Below are 20,591 nucleotides of genomic sequence, written 5' to 3'. Positions count from 1 at the left end.
TCTGTAATATAGCAAATGCTTCTTAGAATGCCTGCTGGAAGGCTACCCAGGAAAAATGTATCATTCTTGTCAACCTTGAAACGTGGCTTGGAGTACAATCTAATCGCAATTAATAAAGCCTGTATCAAAGAAGCTTGCTTTTTACAGTTTTTAAATTGTTCTATCTAGCTGGATTTTTTTCCAGCTGGAATTGGGAGAACGGTGAAGAGCTGGAAAAACAGACATTTGATGCTATATATGTTTTCAATAATCAGTTCAATAAAGGTCAAGTTGGAATAGATAGAGATGCTACTCTAGCTGTTTTTATGGTAGCTTTATGCCTACAACAGGCAAAGTAAACAGCAGCGACCCCCACAATCCCAAGTATGTATGAACAACAAAACAGAAAAAAGGAGGAAAAGTCTCTTACGTAATCACCACAAATTAAAAGTGACAAAGATCTCTAATTTTGCCTATTAAAATAGAAATCATGAACAAAGTGGAATCAAATGAAAGAAAAATTCATCCGTGGATGCATTTTAGAAGAATCTTTCAAGTAGTCCCTAGAATCAACTTACTTTTGTTTACTTCTGCAAGGCTTAGTAACTCAGTTTGTTCATTTCACATGTGCATGTTGTGAGATTTGAATAAAAACCTGACTGAAACAGGTTGGAAGTTTTCTTTTTTGTAGTGTAGAAAACTATGCCTATTCCTTCTAAACATTTTTTTCGACCTTTGATATCAAATTTTATGTTTGCATAGTAATATTCAGAAAATGTCTCCTTGCCTGAGGTATATCACCATACATTTTCACTTGCAAAGGAATTTTAAATTTCAACATATTGATTATATTTACCTGGAAGCCACTATAAATTATCCATAGCCTTTTATTTTGAGCAAGATATAAAATAGAACACACAATCACAAACAAGTTAAACAAAATCTGACATAAAGAGGAACCCTGTTCAATCACAACATTCTTTCAACACCAATACAATGAATGTAGCAGGTCTAAATGAATCATATTGACTTTGGTCAAACAAACACATCAGTTTACACAAAAGGTTTTTCCTTTAGTCTTATTGAAAGGCAGAATATCTTCTCTGTATGTATCTAATATTTCTATATTTGACACAACATATAAGTTTATTCCATTAAGAAATGACTGAAGTTTTCATCTAGGATTATTTTAAACAGACATTTGTATATATGTATCAATGTGCCAAAGCAAAATCTAGAGTTTTGGTTCTCAAATCTGCCCTAAACTAATACACAAGGTCAACTTATACCTGTAATCATGTGCATGCACCAAATAACCTCAAGTGACATTTTTAAAGTTAATTTTTAAGTTAAAAGTTAAGAACATTTTTAATTTTTTATTTTATAGTGTATATAAAAATAAAACAGACAGTAAAAAAAACAGAAAAAAATAAAAAATATAACAGAATAAGCAAGTTTGCAAAATGGTAATCAGTCAGCACTCGTTAAACATGTGAAAAAACCAAATTTGGCTTGTACAGTTATTATACCTTAACGTTTCCTATCCCTCTAGCCCCACACCCATGAACCCAACCCCTCTGACCTCCGACACCCCTCAATATGGATCACGTAACTAGCAACTACCCATATATCTTCTTTCACTAAATCCCCTTTATGGCAATATTCAGCTCAACCTTTGTCTTCTTTTCCAGATACGCAAGTGCCAGCCCCCATTTGTTTACAAATTCATTATTTCCTCCTCTGCTACTATTTGTCAGCTTGGCCATTTAGATATAATTATTAATTTATCTTTCCAATCTTTAATAGTTAACTCTTTTCCCCCCTTCCATGTTTTAGCTATTATTAGTCTTGCAGAAACAAAGCAATATTGACAACTTTCTTTATTACTTGAACTAATACATCTTCTAAATAGTCCTAATAGCAGCATTTCTGGGCTGTTAAGGACATTTAACAATTACTCTTTCTTCAACCTGTATTTTCATAAGCTCCTTATCTTAAATCTTTAATATTCACATTGTAATCTAGTTTTAATAAGAGTAGCTTCATTCTTCATTCATGCCTTACTATACTCTCCTGGCTCATTCTAGTGTTCTTTTCAGTGTTTACTTTAGGCATTTAATATGTAGGAGGGGTATGCATTCCATTATTGAATTTGCACAAATATATATCAATCATGCTGTATGATCAAGCTTTCATAGCTTAAGAAAATACGAGGAAATGAAATTGTATAATGCAGTTTCCTATGAAAACTATCCAAAGTTTTAACATTTTAAGGTCAGGTATACTTCTGAATTCTCATGTACTAGACAGAATCCAGTATCTGTTTTCTTGAAGGCAGGGGTTCCCAACCCATGGGTTTTCTGTGGGGTTGCCAGGCAGTAGTGAACTATGAAAAAATTTAAAAAGGAATTTTAAGAAGTTTTACTCCGCTCTGTGAGAGCGGATTTTCAAAAATTCTTCAATTGAAAACCAAAACAAGAAACATTAAATGTGGTGAATGACATGAAAACTCAACCACAAATTTGTGAACTTGTTAATGAGTTACAATTTCAATCACTGCATTAAATATGTTGTAAGTTAACATTATTTTGAATTATACTGAAAATCTATTTTCAATGTGTTTCATTTATTCTATTTCTAATATATGGGAGTCCCACTCTATTCAGAGAAGGGGATGTTCCTTTTTTATAAGAACTCAGGTACAGTAGTCACACTGACCTGTAGATTAGTTGACCCAGTTGTTTGTTGTTGATTTTTTTACTAAAATTTCGAAACGTGCATGCATATACAGAGTATGTTTCATATCTATAGCCCATGGATCCTGAAAAAGAGCATTCCAACTAAGGAGCAGGAATACAACAGAGGATTGTTGGACTTCAGGTGACCACAGCTCAGTAAGAGTGTGTTTGCATGTCTGAAGATCTCAGATTATATATCTGGAGCCTCAGGTTGAAGAGACTCAGATCCTGGCCCAGAACTTTTCAGAATTGCTACCAGTCTAAAAGAATAACGAGCTAGTCAATATTGTGTCTTTTCACTCTATTGTCAGTAAAAGAAATGAAATACTACATGTACAACACACTATTACCTATCAGAAGGTAGGCTGAACTGTTTGTTAGATTAAGATTGACATAGTTATTAAAAACAAACATCCTTTGTAAGTCACATTTACATTGTAGTTGTATCAGTAACTAACTCTGAAATACATTTTTCAAAAATTAAGATATTTTTTGAGAATTGCTCTTGAAAAACAACCAGCAGACTGGATGCAATTATATTCAAAGACTGCTGCCTAAGGCTTGAATCTTTTATCATTAGTTAACAAGCCATCACCAGCCCACACACTAATTCCTTTAGTTGTGGAAATCAAATGTAAGTTTTCACTTTCTTCAAAGCAATGTGTTTCAAAATTCTGCAAAAGCAAATTCATCATTTTAAAAGGAAACATCTATTTGAAAGTACCATATAATGCACTGCTGAATAGTTTTTATTTCTTTAACATTAAAAATTTTTCAGATAAAACAAGGGCAAATTCAGTATTACTTACACATTTGATATAAACCTGGAAAAAAAGTTTGCAATTCTGATGGAAATAAACCTAAAAATTACATGATCAAAGTATTCTGTAAATCAAGAATATGCTTCACATCAGTGTTTCTTTAGGCATCAAATGCTGAAGACCTGCAGAGGTCACTGCCACCAACCATATGCAAGGACCATATCCATGCCCACTGATTATGACTGTTGTTTTCTTTCTAGAAAAAATGCTACAGATAGGTAACCATAATTTGTAGAGCAGCACTTGCTCCTGGACTATCATGATACAATCTACAATATGATCCTTATAACTGCAGTAAAGGTGCTTGCAGTTTCATTGATCCATATCCAATGAAATATACAGTACAGTATACGCTTTAGGCATTATCCAGGTCCTCCAGCACAACTCTATGGTATTCAAAAGGATTTACGATTATCCAATTTCACATATCTACAACAAGGCCAGGAATATATCTCCTGAGGTAGTCCAGTATTGTTTTCCATGTATTCAGAATGAGGTCCATTAAATTCAACACACCTTGCAGCTAATTAAGTGAAGACAGGAATTACTAAGGAAGAACGCAAAATACTGGGTGTTTCAAAATGATCAACCCAATTTCAAAGCAGTATGTTTCACGGAACCATGTAACACACAAAAAGTTACAAATTGTTTAATGAGTTTTCAAGTTTTACTAACCATTTTGAGCCAAAAACAAGTCTAAAAAATAATTCTGCAAATGGAGAATATTTCATTAGGCATTATGTCACCATCGTGTGAATAACTGGGGCTAAAGGCAGTTTGTATGAGAGAAATCTAGTGGAAATCATTTGAAACTCTATGCCCCACGCTTTCAAGGGGTGACACATGGTTACAGAGGTATAATGATTTCAAATCAGATCCATCTTTTTGAAACACCCTGTACTATAGTGGCTACACCTGGGTCAGGAAATGCTGTGGCCCTTGACTCTTTCATATTTCCTGGACTGTCTTTTGGGGTCGTAACTGGTTTTCTAGAAATGTCATGTTTATTTATTTTTGGCACATTTGTGGCTTTAAGCGGGTGCCTCCAGTTCAAACAGTTAAGCCACTCTGGGGTTAGATATACAGTAGTCTCTCGCTTATCCAACCTTCACTTATGCACTTATCTGCATTATTCAACGTAGTCTGCCTTTTAGTAGTGTTTTTGTAGTCAATGATTTCAATACACTGCGATTTTTTCGTGCTAAATTAATAAATACAGTAATTACTGCATAAAGTTACTGTGTATTGAACTGCTTTTTCTGTCAATTTGTTGCAAAACATGTTTTGGTGCTTAATTTGTAAAATCATAATGTTATTTGATGTTTAATAGGCTTTTCCTTAATCCCTCCCTATTATCCAACATTTTCGCTTATCCAATGTTCTGCCGGCCCGTTTGTGTTGGATAAGCGAGACTCTACTGTATCACATCTGGTTTTCTTTTCTGTTGCCAATATGGCTGTATCACATTTAAAGTAGGGTCCTAAATAGCCAAGCCATTATTTTAGAGGTAAAATTCCCTCGTGTCAGTGGATTAATCTCTTCAAGCATGGAGAGGCACAGAGCTTTTCACATGTTCCAGGGTTTAAGAGGCAGAAATGTCCTGAAAGGAGGGAACTCTGAACATGAGCCAGCAATCATGTTCAGAGCTCCTGCCTCTTATTGTACTTTACTACTCCCTTTACTACTTTACAAATGAAAAACAGGTGTGATGGGAACTATCAAAAGTTTTCCATCCTGTCTCACTGCCCAATAATCAGCAGTCTCTTGTATCCAATGGGCTTTGAAGCAGAACCATAAGATCCCATGGAAAACAGTGGTTTTAAACTGGTATCAATCTTCTTTAATGTAAGAGGCTTTAGAAAGGGCAAGAGATCTCTTGGTTTTTGTATATTGCTGTTTCTCCTGATTTAAAACAGTAATACTGAACTTGTGATGAATGTAAAATGAAGGCATTGTCAGCTTTTACATTTCCACATGTGAGTGTGATGGGGAGTCAGAACTCTAAGGGAGGGTCACCCTTGCTTTCCCCTTTCAATGTGATGAGGTGGATAGAAGAATAGGGTTGCTTTGAGTTTTATGGGCTGTATGGCCATGTTCCAGAAGCATCCTCTCCTGACATTTTACCCACATCTATGGCAGGCATCCTCAGAAGTTGTGAGGTCTGTTGGAAACTAGGCAAGTGGGGTTCATATATCTGTGAAAAATCAAGATTGAGAGAAAGAACTCGACTGTTTGAGGCAAGTGTGAATGTTGCACTTGATTACCCTGATTAGCATTGAATGGCCTTGCAGATTCAAAGCCTGGCTGCTTCCTGCCTGAGGGAATTCTTTGATGGGAGGTATTAACAACCACTTCAGATTACACAGAGAAGCCACTAAAATTCACAAGCATGTAGACAATTTCAACAGAAAGCAGGAAACTATGAAAATGAACAAAATCTGGCTACCAGTATTAAAAAACTCTAAAACCAGGACAATAAATAAAGAATACTCTTAAAACAGGGGAATTCCAGACAGGAAACAATCAGGGCCAACTAAGACTTCCCAACAAAAGATTCCCCCAGGCAGGAAGCAGCTAGGCTCTGAAGCTGCAAGGCCATTCAATGCTAATCAAGGTGGCCAACTGCAACATTCACACTTGCCTCAAGCAGACAAAAATTCTTTCTCCCACCCTGAACATTCCACAGATATATAAACCTCACTTGCCTAGTTTCCAACAGACCTCACAACCTCTGAGGGTGTCTGCAATAGATGCGGGCGAAACGACAGGAAATAATGCTTCTGGAACATGGACATACAGCCCAGAAAACTCACAGCAACCCAGTGATTCCGGCCATGAAAGCCCTTGACACCATGATAGAAGAGTTATTCCTTGGTGTGAAAGATAGTAGAGGCAAAGCACTGTGTCGATAGCTTTTCAGTCCCCTACCACACAGCTGTATAAAATCCACATTGAAATCCACATGGCAGTGTGAACTCAGATAATCCAGTTATTTTAAGAACCAACTAAAAACCTGTTTAGACAGGCTTTTAGTGAAGAAAATTAATTAAGAGTAACGGGAAATATCGTGTTTGGACTGGAGCAAAGTGCAATTTATATCTCGATATCACATTAATGTGAATGTACATTACAGTTTTCAAATGTGTTTATTTTATGACGCTTATACTTATTATTGATGTGATTTATTTATTTGATTTTAATATGTTTTAAGCTGCTTTGAGTCCCGTGAGGGAGAAAAGTGTTAATAAAGATTTATTATTAGTATTGTTTGCCTTGATATTCTGGGTTATACAGAAGTGTGGAAGGGTCCTCCGTTATTCAAATAGGCCTGAAGTGCTAACAAAGACGCCTTGAAGGAGGTAAGCTTTGACCTTAGTGTCGGTAATAGGAAGTATGCTTTCCCGTCTCTTTATCTATCACTCCTCTGTAAACTAAACAAACTTCGGAAAGCACCTATTCGCATGAAAGGGGCCAGAGACAACGACAATCTACCTACAAGGAAGAAAAGGAGACAAAGAGATATTCATGGGCACTGGCGGGAACTCCAAAGCGAAAGGGGTTCTGTGGCTCCGCCTCTCGCGCATGCGCTCTGTTGCTTCCCTGGTTCCTTGGTCGCTGAAGCGAACTCCCCCTCCCTCCAACTCTGGCGCCTTGGCTTCGCCTCCTGTCCCGACTGCGCAGGCGCATGAGCCCCACGATGGTTCTAGAGCCACCTTCTCCCCCCCCCTCCCCCTCCCCCCCACCCCCACTGGCTTTCCAACGGTCCAGGCTGGAAGAGGCCTAGCTCTGTCGGCCTTCAACATATCAGACACAGCGTGGCCTACCTCAGTAAGAACGTAACCAGCCTTTTCATTTATTCGCCACCACAAGCGTACGCAAGACACAGGGCCCCAAAGGAGGAGCGAGACCGGGAAAACACCCTCCTCAGACGAAGCTCTGTAAGCTTCGCTCCCGCACGGCTCGCCGTAGACCACTAATCCACTCGCGCATGCGTTGTTCTCCCCGCGCGCGCAGCGCTTTGTGGGCACGCGCCGAATCGCGCGAGAATTCGTCCCTTCTTCCCTCCCCCGCTACCTCAAATATCGCGAGAAAGGAACCCTCTTATTTTCGCCTACTTTTGAAAAACAAATCTCGGCATTTTGGATGCAGGGTTGGGTACCCTGCATGCAAAATGCTTGAAGGTGCATCTTTACACTGTAATGCAGTCTACCCGCCCATTGCTCAGTACAACCATAAGGTATGTAGTATGGAAGGGAGATGAAATCAGGGCAGTAGATAAAGAACAACACTAAGAAAACGGGAATTCCAGACAGAAAACAATCAGGGCCTCCCAAAAAACACCTCCCCCAGGCAGGAAGCAGCCAGTCCTTGAGGCTGCAGGCTATTCAATACTAATCAAGGTAGCCAATTGCAAAAGTCACACTTGCCTCCAACAGAAAGAGTTCTTTCTCCCACCCTGGATTTTCCAGATACAGTATATAAACCTCCCTTGCCTAGTTTCCAACAGACCTCACAACCCCTGAGAATGCCTGCCATAGATGTGGATGAAACGTCAGGAGAGAATGCTTCTGGAACATGGCCATACAGCCTGGCAAACTCAGCAACCCAGTGATTCCAGTCATGAAAGCCTTCAACAACACGGAGAGGAAATAATTGCGTACTATAAGACCTCAATAACGCTCCAGATTACATGCAATGTTCTGAGTCTGATACCGCCATAGTATTGTAAACTGGCATGCTGAATGTACCAGCCTGAACACTGCAGACTGAAGCAGAATGGGAGGGAAGAGCTTGAGAATGCAGGCACTTAAATCTGTTCCTACTGTGAAAGCAAAACTAGTCTCTAAGACCAGGAAGACAACATTAGAACTTGAGGCTATAAATATTTATTGTTTTCTAGTTATATGAAACGCCATTTATATGCTGTTTTTCAGAACATGGCTGTTACATGGCTGAACACATAAAGCTCAGGACATGATAAAACTGAATTACAATGAAACCAGAGCCAAAATAATTGCAAATGCTAGATAATTAAAATATAACAAGCCCTTTCCTCTCAACATTGTACATTTGGAAGAAATGGCAAAAAAATTCAAATAAACAAAATAGATCCCTGCAAAGATATCAGACAGGGGGGAATCTTTTAAAAATCCCACCGCTGCCACCAAATTGCAAAGAACTCAGGCAGGGGGGAATCTTTTGAAATCCTGCCGCTGCCACCAGAGGTAAAGATGTTTATAATGCGGCCACCAGATGTTAAATGGATTATCAACTTTTGCTACCACTATTGGAAGATATAGCCACTGGCTACTTAGAAAGGAGACTTTTAAAATTTTATTTTTCTTCTTTCTTGTTTGCTTTTGATGGTAAAATAGATGACAGAAGCTGAGATGTTAAAAAGAACAATAATGCGTTTATTGAGGCACAAGCTTAATGGTTACACTAACTTCTTTAGAGGTACTTTGAATAAATATTGAGATGTTTCAAACTTTAAAATACTACTTCCTCCTTTACTGCTTTAACCTGCAGTCACCCTGTGAATTTCAATCACAGACTATCTGTTCCTTATCTGGAAACAGACTACCTTAAAATAAGTCACCAAACTTATTTTAAACTGACTCAAAAATAAAAATTTGAGTCTCCAACTGAGAATCAGTCTTCACTGTAATTCCTCCAATTACAGACAGACTACCTTAAAATAAGTCACCAAACTCCCTGATCCCCTAACTTAGGTCTCATAAGAACACAGACTGAACTCTTCTTTAAAACATTCCCTCCTTTTTCTCCAAACGGCAGTTGGCTCCGCCCTCCTTACTATGGCAACCTGCCTCAGAATGCTGAGCTAGCTACCACCCCTCACGCACTGGTAACTCTAATACTTACCCTTTCAAACATAGTTAAACACAACTTTTAAAACACAATTAAACATGACATCTGTAAACTAAAAAATTCACACCTCTTTATAATCCCTTTCCGTTATAAACCCTGGAAAACAAAGATCAAACATTTCGGAACTTAATTAAGACTCTGAAAGGAAACAGAGTAAATAAGGTATGACGCCTCTTAGAACTCACCAGAGAAATAAAAAAATGGGATAAGGTAAAGGTCAAAGGCGAGTTAAAAAACTGGATAGCGTGGGTTAGGCCTGTCCCAAAGAATATAGGAAATTAAAAAGAAAGAAGCAATAGATGCCCCATTAGATAGAATAATTAGCTGGAAAATAGAAAAAAAAAGAAAGGAATTATTGGGGAAATATATAAGGAATTAACAGCCTTATCCTACAAGACAAAATATACCCTAGTAGAAGCTTGGAAACAAGATAAAACTTTAACAAGAATCTAGTCAGGTCCTGGATTGACAAAAAAAAAATAAACATCTAAGAATCAAAGAAACACAACGGAAAATAATTTCAAAATGGTATTGGCACACATTATGGAAAACATCTCTAATAAATGCTGGCATAAATGTGGGGACATTGGTACATTTTCTCATATGTGGTGGGATTGCATTGAAATCCAAAAATATTACAACATAGTCAGGGAAGTAATGGAGGAAATAATAGGGCAAAAATTATATTGGAATAAAGCCCATTTTCTGTCCCACACTATTGAGGTAAAGGAAGGGAATAACGAATGGACAGAAATACTAAAATTTATAATATCTGCCATACACGCCATAATTGCCTGAGGTTGGAAAGATAAAAGAAGGTGGGATCTGGAAACCTGGTGATCTTACCTCTCTGAATATTTAATTAATGACTTTATTAATCAAAGGAAAAATACATATCTGAATAGTGATTCCAAACAAGACTGGATGATGAAATGGTATTGTTTAATCGGCAAAACGGAGAGAAATGATAGCTACAGAATTTTGAACCAGGCCATCCAAACAATTAAATCAATGTATTCAAACAAGCTGACCCAAATGGGAAGAGGGGAGGAAAGGAAGGAGGGATTTAAGGGGAAAGTAATTGATATATATTGAAATAAACGGAACATGTTACTTAATCACAAAAAATGTAAATAGTTATCTATATTGATTTATAGAATGTCAAAGTTTGTACTGTAATGCATTGTTATTTGTATGATCTTCAGAAATAAAACCATAAAAAATGAGCAACACACCTAACAAAGGAAAAAGCCAGCCCTTCCATTGGTTTGCTAATTTTAAAATGACAAAGAAAGCCTAATTTATGAAAACGTGACCACCATATAGGTGATTTCGGGAAAAATAACCCAATTAGAAAATTGACAGAATTGAGAGCACACATTCTTTGAAATAGGGTGACGACTGTCCAGAAAGTTGTAGTTTTGTTAAGCATCAGCATTCTTTGGCAGAGAAAGGACCCTTCCACACAGGACCATTGCCAGAAAAAAAATTGGGGGTGGGGGTTAAAATTTTTAGCAAAACATGAAGAGTAGTTCCATAATGCAAAATAATTTAGAAAACAGGTTCCATTGATTTAAAAAAAACCTGAAAAATTGGGGGGGGGGGGGGTTGAAACCCTAAGCCCCCCCCCCCTCTTGGCTACAGCCCTGCTTCCACACAGCCATATAACCCAGAATATCAAGGCAGAAAACCGAACAATATCTGCTTTGAACTGGGTTGAGTCCACACTGCCATATATTCCAGTTCAAAGCTGAAAATGTGGGATTTTATTCAGCTGTGTGGAAGGGGCCCCAGACTGGCCCAATAACCCAGGATCTGAACCCAGGTTTTTTGTTTATCCCAGATTATCTGGCAGTGCGGACCCATATAATCCAATTTAAAGCAGAAAACCTTGGATCAGATTCTGGGATATAGGGTATGTCTGGAAGATGATTTGCTCTGGAACCCATTTATTGATCTCCATGAAACTCTCCTCCAGCACCACATCCTAAATAAGTAGATTTTCTTCCTATCCATTATCTTCACTATCCAACTTTCACATCCATACATCGAAATGGCAAAATACTATAACATGGACAAACCCAACTTCAGCATTCAGTGATGTGTCTTGGCCTCTCAGGCCCCTTCTACGGACTTCATCACATTACAGCATGTAAAGTAAAGGTAAAGGTTTCCCCTGACGTTAAGTCCAGTCGTATCTGACTGGGAGTTGGTGCTCATCTCCATGTCTAAGCCGAAGAGCCGGCGTTGTCTGTAGACACCTCCAAGGTCATGTGGCTGGCATGACTGCATGGAGAGCATGGATCCATTTTAAATCCGGTTTCTGCCTTCTGCAGAATTCTAGGGCTTGTGGTTTAGGGAGGGCCCTTTAAACAGTCCAGCCAGGCTGGTCCTGGACCTCACTAAACTACAAACCCCAGGGCCCTTCCACACAGCCATATAACTGAGAATATCAAGGCAGAAAATCCTACAAGATCTGCTTTGAACTGGGTTATTGGAGTACACGGTGCCATAGATTCCAGTTCAAAGCTGAAAATGTGGGATTTTATTCAGCTGTGTGGAAGGGGGCACAGATTTCTGTAGGAGGCAGAAACAGGATTTAAAGTGGATCCATGCTCTAGTGTGCTGCCATATAATCTAGATGATCAAATCAGATAATAAACATTATCTGATTTGAAGTGGATGATTATTTGAGTCTACACTGCTATATAATCCAGTTCAAAGCAGATTATCTGGATTTTATATGGCAGTGTAGAAGGAGCCTCTTAATCTTCAGAGCTCCCTTCCAAGCCCTAATCTTTCTCTGGGCCCTTCCACACAGCCATATAACCTGGAATATCATGGGAGGAAATCCCACAACATCTGCTTTGAACTGGGTTATCTGAGTCCACAATGCCACATATAGAATCATGGAATCATAGAGTTGGAAGAGACCTCACGGGCCATCCAGTCCAACCCCCTACCAAGAAGCAGGAAGATGACATTCAAAGCACCCCACAGATGGCCATCCAGCCTCTGCTTAAAAGTCTCCAAAGAAGGAGCTTCAACCACACTCTGGGGCAGAGAGATCTACTGCTGGACAGCTCTCTCACACAGTTTGGAAGTTCTTCCTAATGTTCAGGTAGGATCTCCTTTCCTGCAGTTTGAAGCCATTGTTCTGCGTCCTAGTCTCCAGGGCAGCAGAAAACAAGCTTGCTCCCTCCTCCCTATGACTCCCTCTCACATATTTATACATGTCTATCATGTCTCCTCTCAACCGTCTCTTCTGCAGGCTAACCATGCCCAGCTCTTTAAGCTGCTCCTCATAGGGCTTGTTCTCCAGACCCTTGATCATTTTAGTCGCCCTCCTCTGGACACATTCCAGCTTGTCAACATCTCCCTTCAATTGCGGTGCCCAGAATTGGACACAGTGTGATTCCAGATGTGGTCTGACCAAGGCAGAATAGAGGGTGAGCATGACTTCCCTGGACCTAGACACTAGACTCCTATTGATGCAGGCCAAAATCCCGTTGGCTTTTTTTGCCGCCACATCACATTGTTGGCTCATGTTTAACTTGTTGTTTTACACACGTACTGCTGTCGAGCCAGGCATCGTCCCCTATCCTGTATCTTTGCATTTCATTTTTTCTGCCTAAGTGGAGTATCTTGCATTTGTCCCTGCTGAGCTTCATTTTGTTAGTTTTGGCCCAGCTCTCTAATCTTTTAAGATCGTTTTGGAATCTACTCCTGTCTTATGGAGTGTTGGCTATCTCTCCCAGTTTGGTGTCATCTGTAAACTTGATAATCATGCCTTCTAGCCCTTCATAAGTCATTAGTAAAGATGTTGGACAGAACCGGGCCCAGGACAGAACCCTGCGGCACTCCACTCGTGACTTCTCTCCAGCATGAAGAAGATGCATTGGTGAGCACCCTTTGGGTTTGTTCACTTAGCCAATTACAGATCCACCTAACTGTCGTTTTGCCTAGCCCACATTTTACTAGCTTGTTTGCCAGAAGGTCATGGGGGACCTTGTCAAAGGCCTTACTGAAATCCAGATACGCTACATCCATGGCATTCCCCGCATCTACCCAGCTTGTAACTCTATCGAAAAAAGAGATCAGCTGAGTCTGACATGATTTGTTTTTAATAAATCCGTGTTGACTATTAGTGATGACTGCATTTGTTTCTAAGCGTTTGCAGACCACTTCCTTAATGATCTTTTTCAGAATCTTGCCTGGAATCCACGTGAGGCTATCCCAGTTTAAAGCAGATAAGGTGGGATTTTATTCAGCTGTGTGGAAGGGGCCTCTGATTAGTTGACTACAGACTCCATTCCGCTTAGCACCCACGGTGGACACAATTCCTCCTTTCCCCCAAAAGAGGCCGGTAGTTCTCATTCTGAGGGGGAGGGGGGTTCCTCTAAACGTTCCTATCTCTACAGGCGAGTGACGTCACGTGACTCCGCGGAGAGGGCGGAGCTGCTTCGACTGCTCTTTGCTGGAAAGGGAGAGAGGAAGAGGAAGGTGGTGACGTGTCTCCTCCTGATTGGTGGGAGGCTCTTCTGGCTCGCCTCTGGCTCCTACTGGAAGGCAGGCCGGCCAAGAGGTAGGGAGTGGGAGGGGGCTGCCTGAGCAGCTGGGAGGGAGAGGAGGGGCTGCGGGAGGAAAGAGGGGCGCTCCTGGCCTGCTTGCCCGCGCCTATCCACTCAGGCCCCTTCCACACAACTGAATACAATCCCACAATATCGGTTTTGAACTGGAACTGGAATATATGGCAGCGTGGACTCAGGTAACCCAGTTCAAAGCAGATATTGTGGGGTTTTCTGCCTTGGTATTCTGGGTTATAGGGCTGTGTGGAAGGGCTGGATCTACACCCCCCCCCCCTATATCCCAGGTTCCTATCCCAGGTTTTCTGCTTTAAACTGGATTATAAACTGTGTAATCTGGGATAAACAGAAAACCTGGGATCAGATCCTGGGATAAAGGAGCAGTGTAGAAGGGCCCACAGGTCCCTTCTACACTGCCAAATAATCCATATTATCTGCTTTGAACTGGATTACATGAGTCTACACTGCCATATAATCCAGCTCAAAGCAGATAATCTGGATTTTATATGGCAGTGTAGAAGGGGCCTCTGTCAACTTCATAAAGTGTATCTACACAGTCAAATTATGGAGCCCCAGGTGGCACAATGGGTTAAACCAATGGAGTCCCCAGATGTTTTTGTCCTGAATTTCCCAGAAATCCCAGCCAGTTTACCATCTGTTAGGATTTCTGGGAATTGAAGGCCAAAAACAGCTAGGGACGCCAGGTTGAGAACCACTGGGTTAAACCCTTGTGCCGACAGGACTGCTGACTGAAAGGTCGGCTGTTCCGATCTGGAGAGTGGAGTGAGCTCCTGTCTGTCATTTCCAACTTCCCATGTGAGGACATGAGAGAAGCCTCTCCATGATGGTAAAACATATGGGCATCCCCTGTACAACGGCCAATTCTCTCACACTAGAAGCGACTTGCAGTTTCTCAAGTCACGCCTGACACAAGGTTTTCAGATGGGATGCATACTCTTTGCCTACTTTTTCAGCTCTAGGGGTTTCTAAGTCCTCCAGTACGGGGCTATGGCCAGCTTCTGCTGGATGCTGACCACAGAATTGCATTGCGGGATGTACAGATTCCTGGAGAGGTTTTTCTCTCGTATCTAAGCTCTCAAGTATGACTGAAGGAAGTTGACCACAGAGTCACACTGGAGGACTAAGACCCCTTCCACACAGCTGAATAAATTCCCACATTTTCTACTTTGAACAGAGATATATGGCAGTGTGGATTCAGATAACCCAGGGCCCTTTCACACAGCTCCTATATCCCAGAATATCAAGGCAGAAAATCCCACAATATCTGCTTTGAACTGGGTTATCTGAATCCACACTCAGATAATGTGGAATTTTCTGCCTTGATATTCTGGGTTATATGGCTGTGTGGAAGGGCCCTTAGAGAATGTAAATTTTAGATCAAATCCATGAATAATACTATGCAACAAAATTTGAAAAAAATCTGTTCCTGTTTTGAAAGTGTTATTCTTGTTTAATTTTGTGGTACAGTAGAGTCTCACTAAATCCAACATAAACGGGCCGGCAGAACGTTGGATAGCCAAAATGTTGGATAATAAGGAGGAATTAAGGAAAAGCCTATTAAATGTCAAATTACATAATGATTTTACAAATTAAGCACCAACACATCAGGTTTTACAACAAATCAACAGAAAAGGTAGTTCAATGCACGGTAACATTTTGTAGTAATTACTGTATTTACGAATTTAACACCAAAACATTGCAATGTATTGAAAGCATTGATTTTAAAATCATTGGCTACTAACAAATTGACTACAAATAAAGATAGAATTGCATAAAATGAACTTTCAGTAATAACATTGTTGGAAGTTAAATCCGTAAAAAGTTCAGTCCTTGCTGCCTAGAGAAACAGCTGTGGATCTGGGCAGGAGGCAGACTGCATTGGATAATCCAGAACGTTGGATAAGCGAAGGTTGGATATGCGAGACTCAACTGTATTTGTTGAGTAGTAGTAGTTATACTCCAGAAATTTGGTTTTTTGTCTGCTACAAACTATGTTGAATTTGTTGAGACTTAATTAGATATTAATTGAAAAACAATGGCAAAATGTGCTGCAGGATGTCCTGCAAAAACAGTTTTTGCAATTTAATAAACTTTCCTCACAATTTTAGGTTAGAACCAATTAGGAGATGACATTTATAATACAAGAAGATACTGTAATCAACTGGAAATCTGGAGGGGGATAGCTGTAGTCAGTGGTGGGTTGCTGTGGAACAAAGTTGAGAGGATCCTTCTGACATTCAAACAGTTGACCCACGTTCCAGATCCTGAAAAGAGATGTATGAAAGAGTACTGGCAAGTGCATTTTGTGTCTAATGAGCAGAAAATGTGTAAGGAAACAAACCCCTCCATTTTAGACTGGATGACACGCATTCCAACCCTCCCAGTTCAAGCCCCAGTAGGGACAACTGTATTTTTTACTTCATAATAGGAGTAGTTCCATGTAGTCCATTTGGTTCTTAAGGGATTTAGGGATCCCTTATCCTGAGAGAGACAGAAGTTGTGACCATTTCAGATTCCAGTACAGGATCTCCCTCTCAAAACATCTTGATCGTGGAGGGATGGGGTCATGAAGTATGAGGAACTTTTTGTTGTTGATTTTGACAGTTTATGACAGTGGCTGCCAACCCTTTTTTGACCAGTGACCACTTTGACCAGGGACTACTCTCCAAGATTAGTACCAAAAGGGTTATGAATCAATTTTTGGTCAACTTTAGATTCGGTTTGGCTATTTGGGGTGCTGATTCAGAAAATTGCATTGGATAGACCACATCAACTCTAGTTTCTGATACATAGCATATGCCATCCAGTAGTTGCAATCTGCTCACCTACAGAAAATCATATCTTATAATCTAGAGCTGATGTGGTCGATCAAACGCAATTTTCTGAATCAGCACCCCAAATAACCCCAGGAACAGGCCTGAAAACAAAGACAGCAAGAAAAAAAATTTTTTTTTGGTTGTGCTGTGTTATTATCCATGGATTTTGTTAACTCTCATGATAAAAAAACAGAAGAGGAGGGGGCTGAGGTTGAAAAAAAAATACAAAAAACTGTCCCTAACAGCTTTACTACTACTACTACTACTAACAACAACAACAACAACAACATCAACAGCTTTGGGGGCCTAAACAGGGTCTTACAAAGGGCTGTTTTCCCATTACAACTGATGTGTGGCAATGGGAGCTAACAACAACAACTTTGGGGGATTCTTCTTCAATCTCTCGCTTCCGCCCTGGCCTGGGAAGCCTCCCAAGGCCGTGAAAACGCTGGCAAATGCAATGGCCTTCCATCCATCCATCCATCTATCCATCTCCCTCTTCTTCTCTCTCTCTTGCTCCCTCCCACATGCCACTGGGTGAGTTTTCTCTGCCCTGGTCTGGGAAGCCAAGAAAGCGCTGCCAAGGGCAACATGCTGGCATCTTCTTCCTTCCTTCCCTCCCTCTCTCTCTCTTGCCCTCCAATGGCGCCACGCACCCCTGGTGCATGCGCAGTTGCAATTTTCTCTGCATGTCTTTCGGACCTTATTTTAAGTCTCCCGGCCCACCAATGAGCCCTGGCCCATGGTTGGGAACCACCGGTTTATGAGAATCAAGTAAAAACCAAAAATACCAGAAGAAGCATCAATAAAACAAAGAAAGCAATGCTGTCTTATCTAGTCCTCCATAGTTCTAGGGAGACAAAAAAACCTCTCATATTCATAATAAGGTATGAGAAAAGGAAATAAAGAACAGGACTTACAATATGCCATAGCACAGAACAGTGTTTCTGAATCTCAATATCGGGGAGTTGGCGTTTTCCTTTGTAATGTGCCATGGGTCCGTCCTGCACTTATGCCCAATGATTACCACTGTTCGTTCTTTCATAGAAATAGAGTTGGAAAACATGGGCCATCTAGCCGAACCCCCTGCCATGCAAGAGAAACACAAACAAAACACCCTCGACAGATGGTCTAAGTCAAACAATCATAGATTCTTTCCTGGGAACCCATCACAAATGGGCAGCTCACACACTGATAGTGGTCTACAGATCTCTTATTTCAGAGCACTTCTGAACATAGTCTTACAGAAAAATCCACCTGCTACCTACTTTTTAGAAATGGCATGGAAAGAGTAAATATTTGAACACTTTGTGTTAGGCATTCTATGAGAAGATATTCCAGAATCATATTTCTCCCTATAAAGCTTTTTTTTAAAAACTTTTTTTTTAAAAAAAGGAGAAATTAGTATTTGGCTTCAATTTTCTTGGTATTTTTTCCTAGGCGTTCACATACATTTCTCGGCAAAACGCTGAGTGCATTTACAACAGCACATGTTTATGATTCAACAATAGCAATGTCCTCCCATCCTGTGGTTGTTCAGGTCCTTCAGTCTCTGTTGTAAAACTAACTGAATGATATTTCTGTGCGGTAAGTTCTTATGAATAACTAGAGCTTATTGGTTTCATCCTCTTTTTTACAGCTATTTTCCCCCTTGGTTGTTTGGTAAGCAACTCAGATTCCAAATGGTTAGTTTTTCTCAAGGATTATTAATTTATCAAAGTAAAGTATGACCGACCCCCTTATTCATGGATTCAGTATCTTGGTTTCACTTATCCAAGTCCCCCCACACAAAAGAAAATCCTTCTGAAAATGTTTCTAGGTGATTCTATGGTTTGCTTGCAGCCCATATATAATCAAAAGATAGGGTTCACTATTATCTTTGATTTTAGGTACCCATTAGGAAACTTGGAACATATTCCCCCACAAATACACAAATACACAAATATACTGTATTATGAAACTGATTTTTTTTCTCTTCTGTTCCTTCACCAACTGTTGTGCTTTTGGATGCAATGCTGTGTATCTTGAAGGTAGATGAAAAGAAGGACTCATTACAGAAACTGCTAGGAGTATTTGGAAAGTAATCTCCCTCTTAAAACATTATCAGCAGTGTAATCGCTGGGATACGTACTTTCCTTCCCCTTTTTTCTTCCCAGAGAAAGGCCCTCCAAACCTCATTTGTTTGCTGTTGACCTTTCTCAACTGTCTAGCACACATGGGAAGGTTTGAGTGTCAGGCCAGGTGAGATTTTACTTTCTGCCAGATTTTGGGGGCACCTTTGGCACAGAAGGAGTGAGCAAAATGACCATTGCCTCTGGCACAGGTTCTCTGTGAAGATGGCTGGCAAATGTGAAGCAAACTTAAGAGGTGTACATCTGTGCCTTGTGAAGTGAGGCACAGGTGCACACCTCTTAGGTTCACTTCAATACATAGAAAACCTTGAGACCTGGGGCTCATTGGGAATAACCTGGCTCTCCCAAACTGTTGTCCATCTCCCACATAGTAGTCTAGCAGCTCAGGCTGACTTTGCAAGTGGTTTTCCCTTTGCTGCTTTCTCTGTGCTGAGAAAATAAAGGAATGATAGTGGTTGCTAATGAAAGAGCGCAATACTTGTTCAGCCATCCAAAATTTGGATAGGGAAGCAGACTATTTGTATGGTGCTATGCAGAAAGAAAGAAGTTGCAGTATATATTCATGTATAAGTCTAGGAAAAAATCAGCCCCTGAAACTGGGTTGGCCTATCCACAGATCAATTTAAGTATTATACCTCAATTCTTATAAGAAAAAAGAAACCATCTCTGAGTAGAGCAACACAGGGCAAAAGTCCATCCCGAGAGAGCCCAAAAGAAGCACTGATTCCCTCTGTTCTCTCCTCTGTGGTGCTGTGTCTAGCCTTTATGTATGCCTGGGTGGGGAAATGGCAATGGCCAGGCTTAGTTGGCCTCCTGAGGTGGCGTTAGTTCTTTCTCCTCCCTGCGGAATGACCCTTATCCAGAGATCATATCAAAATCCATAATTTTGGCCCCTAAGGTTGTCCTCAACTTATACCTGAGGTGAACTTGTACACAAGTATCTATGGTACTCAAAATGTGTACATCTATACACAATATAGCTTCCCATACATACATACATAGAAAAACAAAATATATTGAGCCATGAATGTGTATGGATACTGCATACACCAGTGTTCCTCAAAGTGGTGGTCCCTGGACTGGTAGAAAAAGAGAATAAATAAACAATTGCATCCAATGATACTAATATGTGTGGATGATAGTCCCTGGTGGGGAAAATTGCTGATCTCCCACAGCAGATAGCCTGAGAGAAATTCCATATTTCATAAAATTTGCATCTAGGCTAAATAAACATATGCATTGATAGTACAGTAGAGTCTCACTTATCCAACTTTCTGGATTATCCAACGCATTTTTGTAGTCAATGTTTTCAATACATCGTGATATTTTGGTGCTAAATTCATAAATACAGTAATTACTACATAGCATTACTGTGTATTGAACTACTTTTTCTGTCAAATTTGTTGTATAACATGATGTTTTGGTGCTTAATTTGTAAAATCATAACCTAATTTAATGTTTAATGGGCTTTTCCTTAATCTCTCCTTATTATCCAACATATTCGCTTATCCAACGTTCTGCCAGCCTCTCCTGATGTAACCCAAGGGAAAATATGTTTAGCTTAGTGGCATTTTTACATGCTGTGGAGTCTTCCTAGACAATGAAATTG

General features: G+C 40.1%; 2 protein-coding genes across 5 annotated transcripts in view; one reads left to right on the top strand and one right to left on the bottom strand.

Moving 5' to 3' along the window:
• matr3 (matrin 3) overlaps positions 1-7,548 on the bottom strand; it is a 32,455-nt gene extending 24,907 nt beyond the window's left edge. The window contains exon 1 of one of the 3 annotated variants that reach the window (XM_008115402.3): positions 7,363-7,548. The gene's annotated coding sequence lies outside the window, so the exon portion shown is untranslated. The remainder of the gene's footprint in view (positions 1-7,362) is intronic. The other 2 variants (XM_008115394.2, XM_003215259.3) reach the window with 2 other exon arrangements.
• A 6,313-nt stretch (positions 7,549-13,861) lies between these two features.
• sil1 (SIL1 nucleotide exchange factor) overlaps positions 13,862-20,591 on the top strand; it is a 76,410-nt gene continuing 69,680 nt past the window's right edge. The window contains exon 1 of one of the 2 annotated variants that reach the window (XM_003215258.4): positions 13,862-14,012. Coding sequence is in view for 1 of the 2 variants with exons in the window: in XM_008115376.3 (XP_008113583.2) it covers positions 14,178-14,195 (18 nt within the window). In the remaining variant the exon portion in view is untranslated. Of the gene's footprint in view, positions 14,013-14,043; positions 14,196-20,591 lie in introns of those variants that run through there. The other variant, XM_008115376.3, reaches the window with a different exon arrangement.

Source organism: Anolis carolinensis, chromosome 1 (assembly GCF_035594765.1).
Source record: "Anolis carolinensis isolate JA03-04 chromosome 1, rAnoCar3.1.pri, whole genome shotgun sequence".
In the NCBI taxonomy this organism is placed as follows: domain Eukaryota; kingdom Metazoa; phylum Chordata; class Lepidosauria; order Squamata; family Dactyloidae; genus Anolis; species Anolis carolinensis.
The sequence above is the reverse complement of the archived record's forward strand: the minus strand, read 5'-3'. Positions and strand labels throughout refer to the sequence as shown.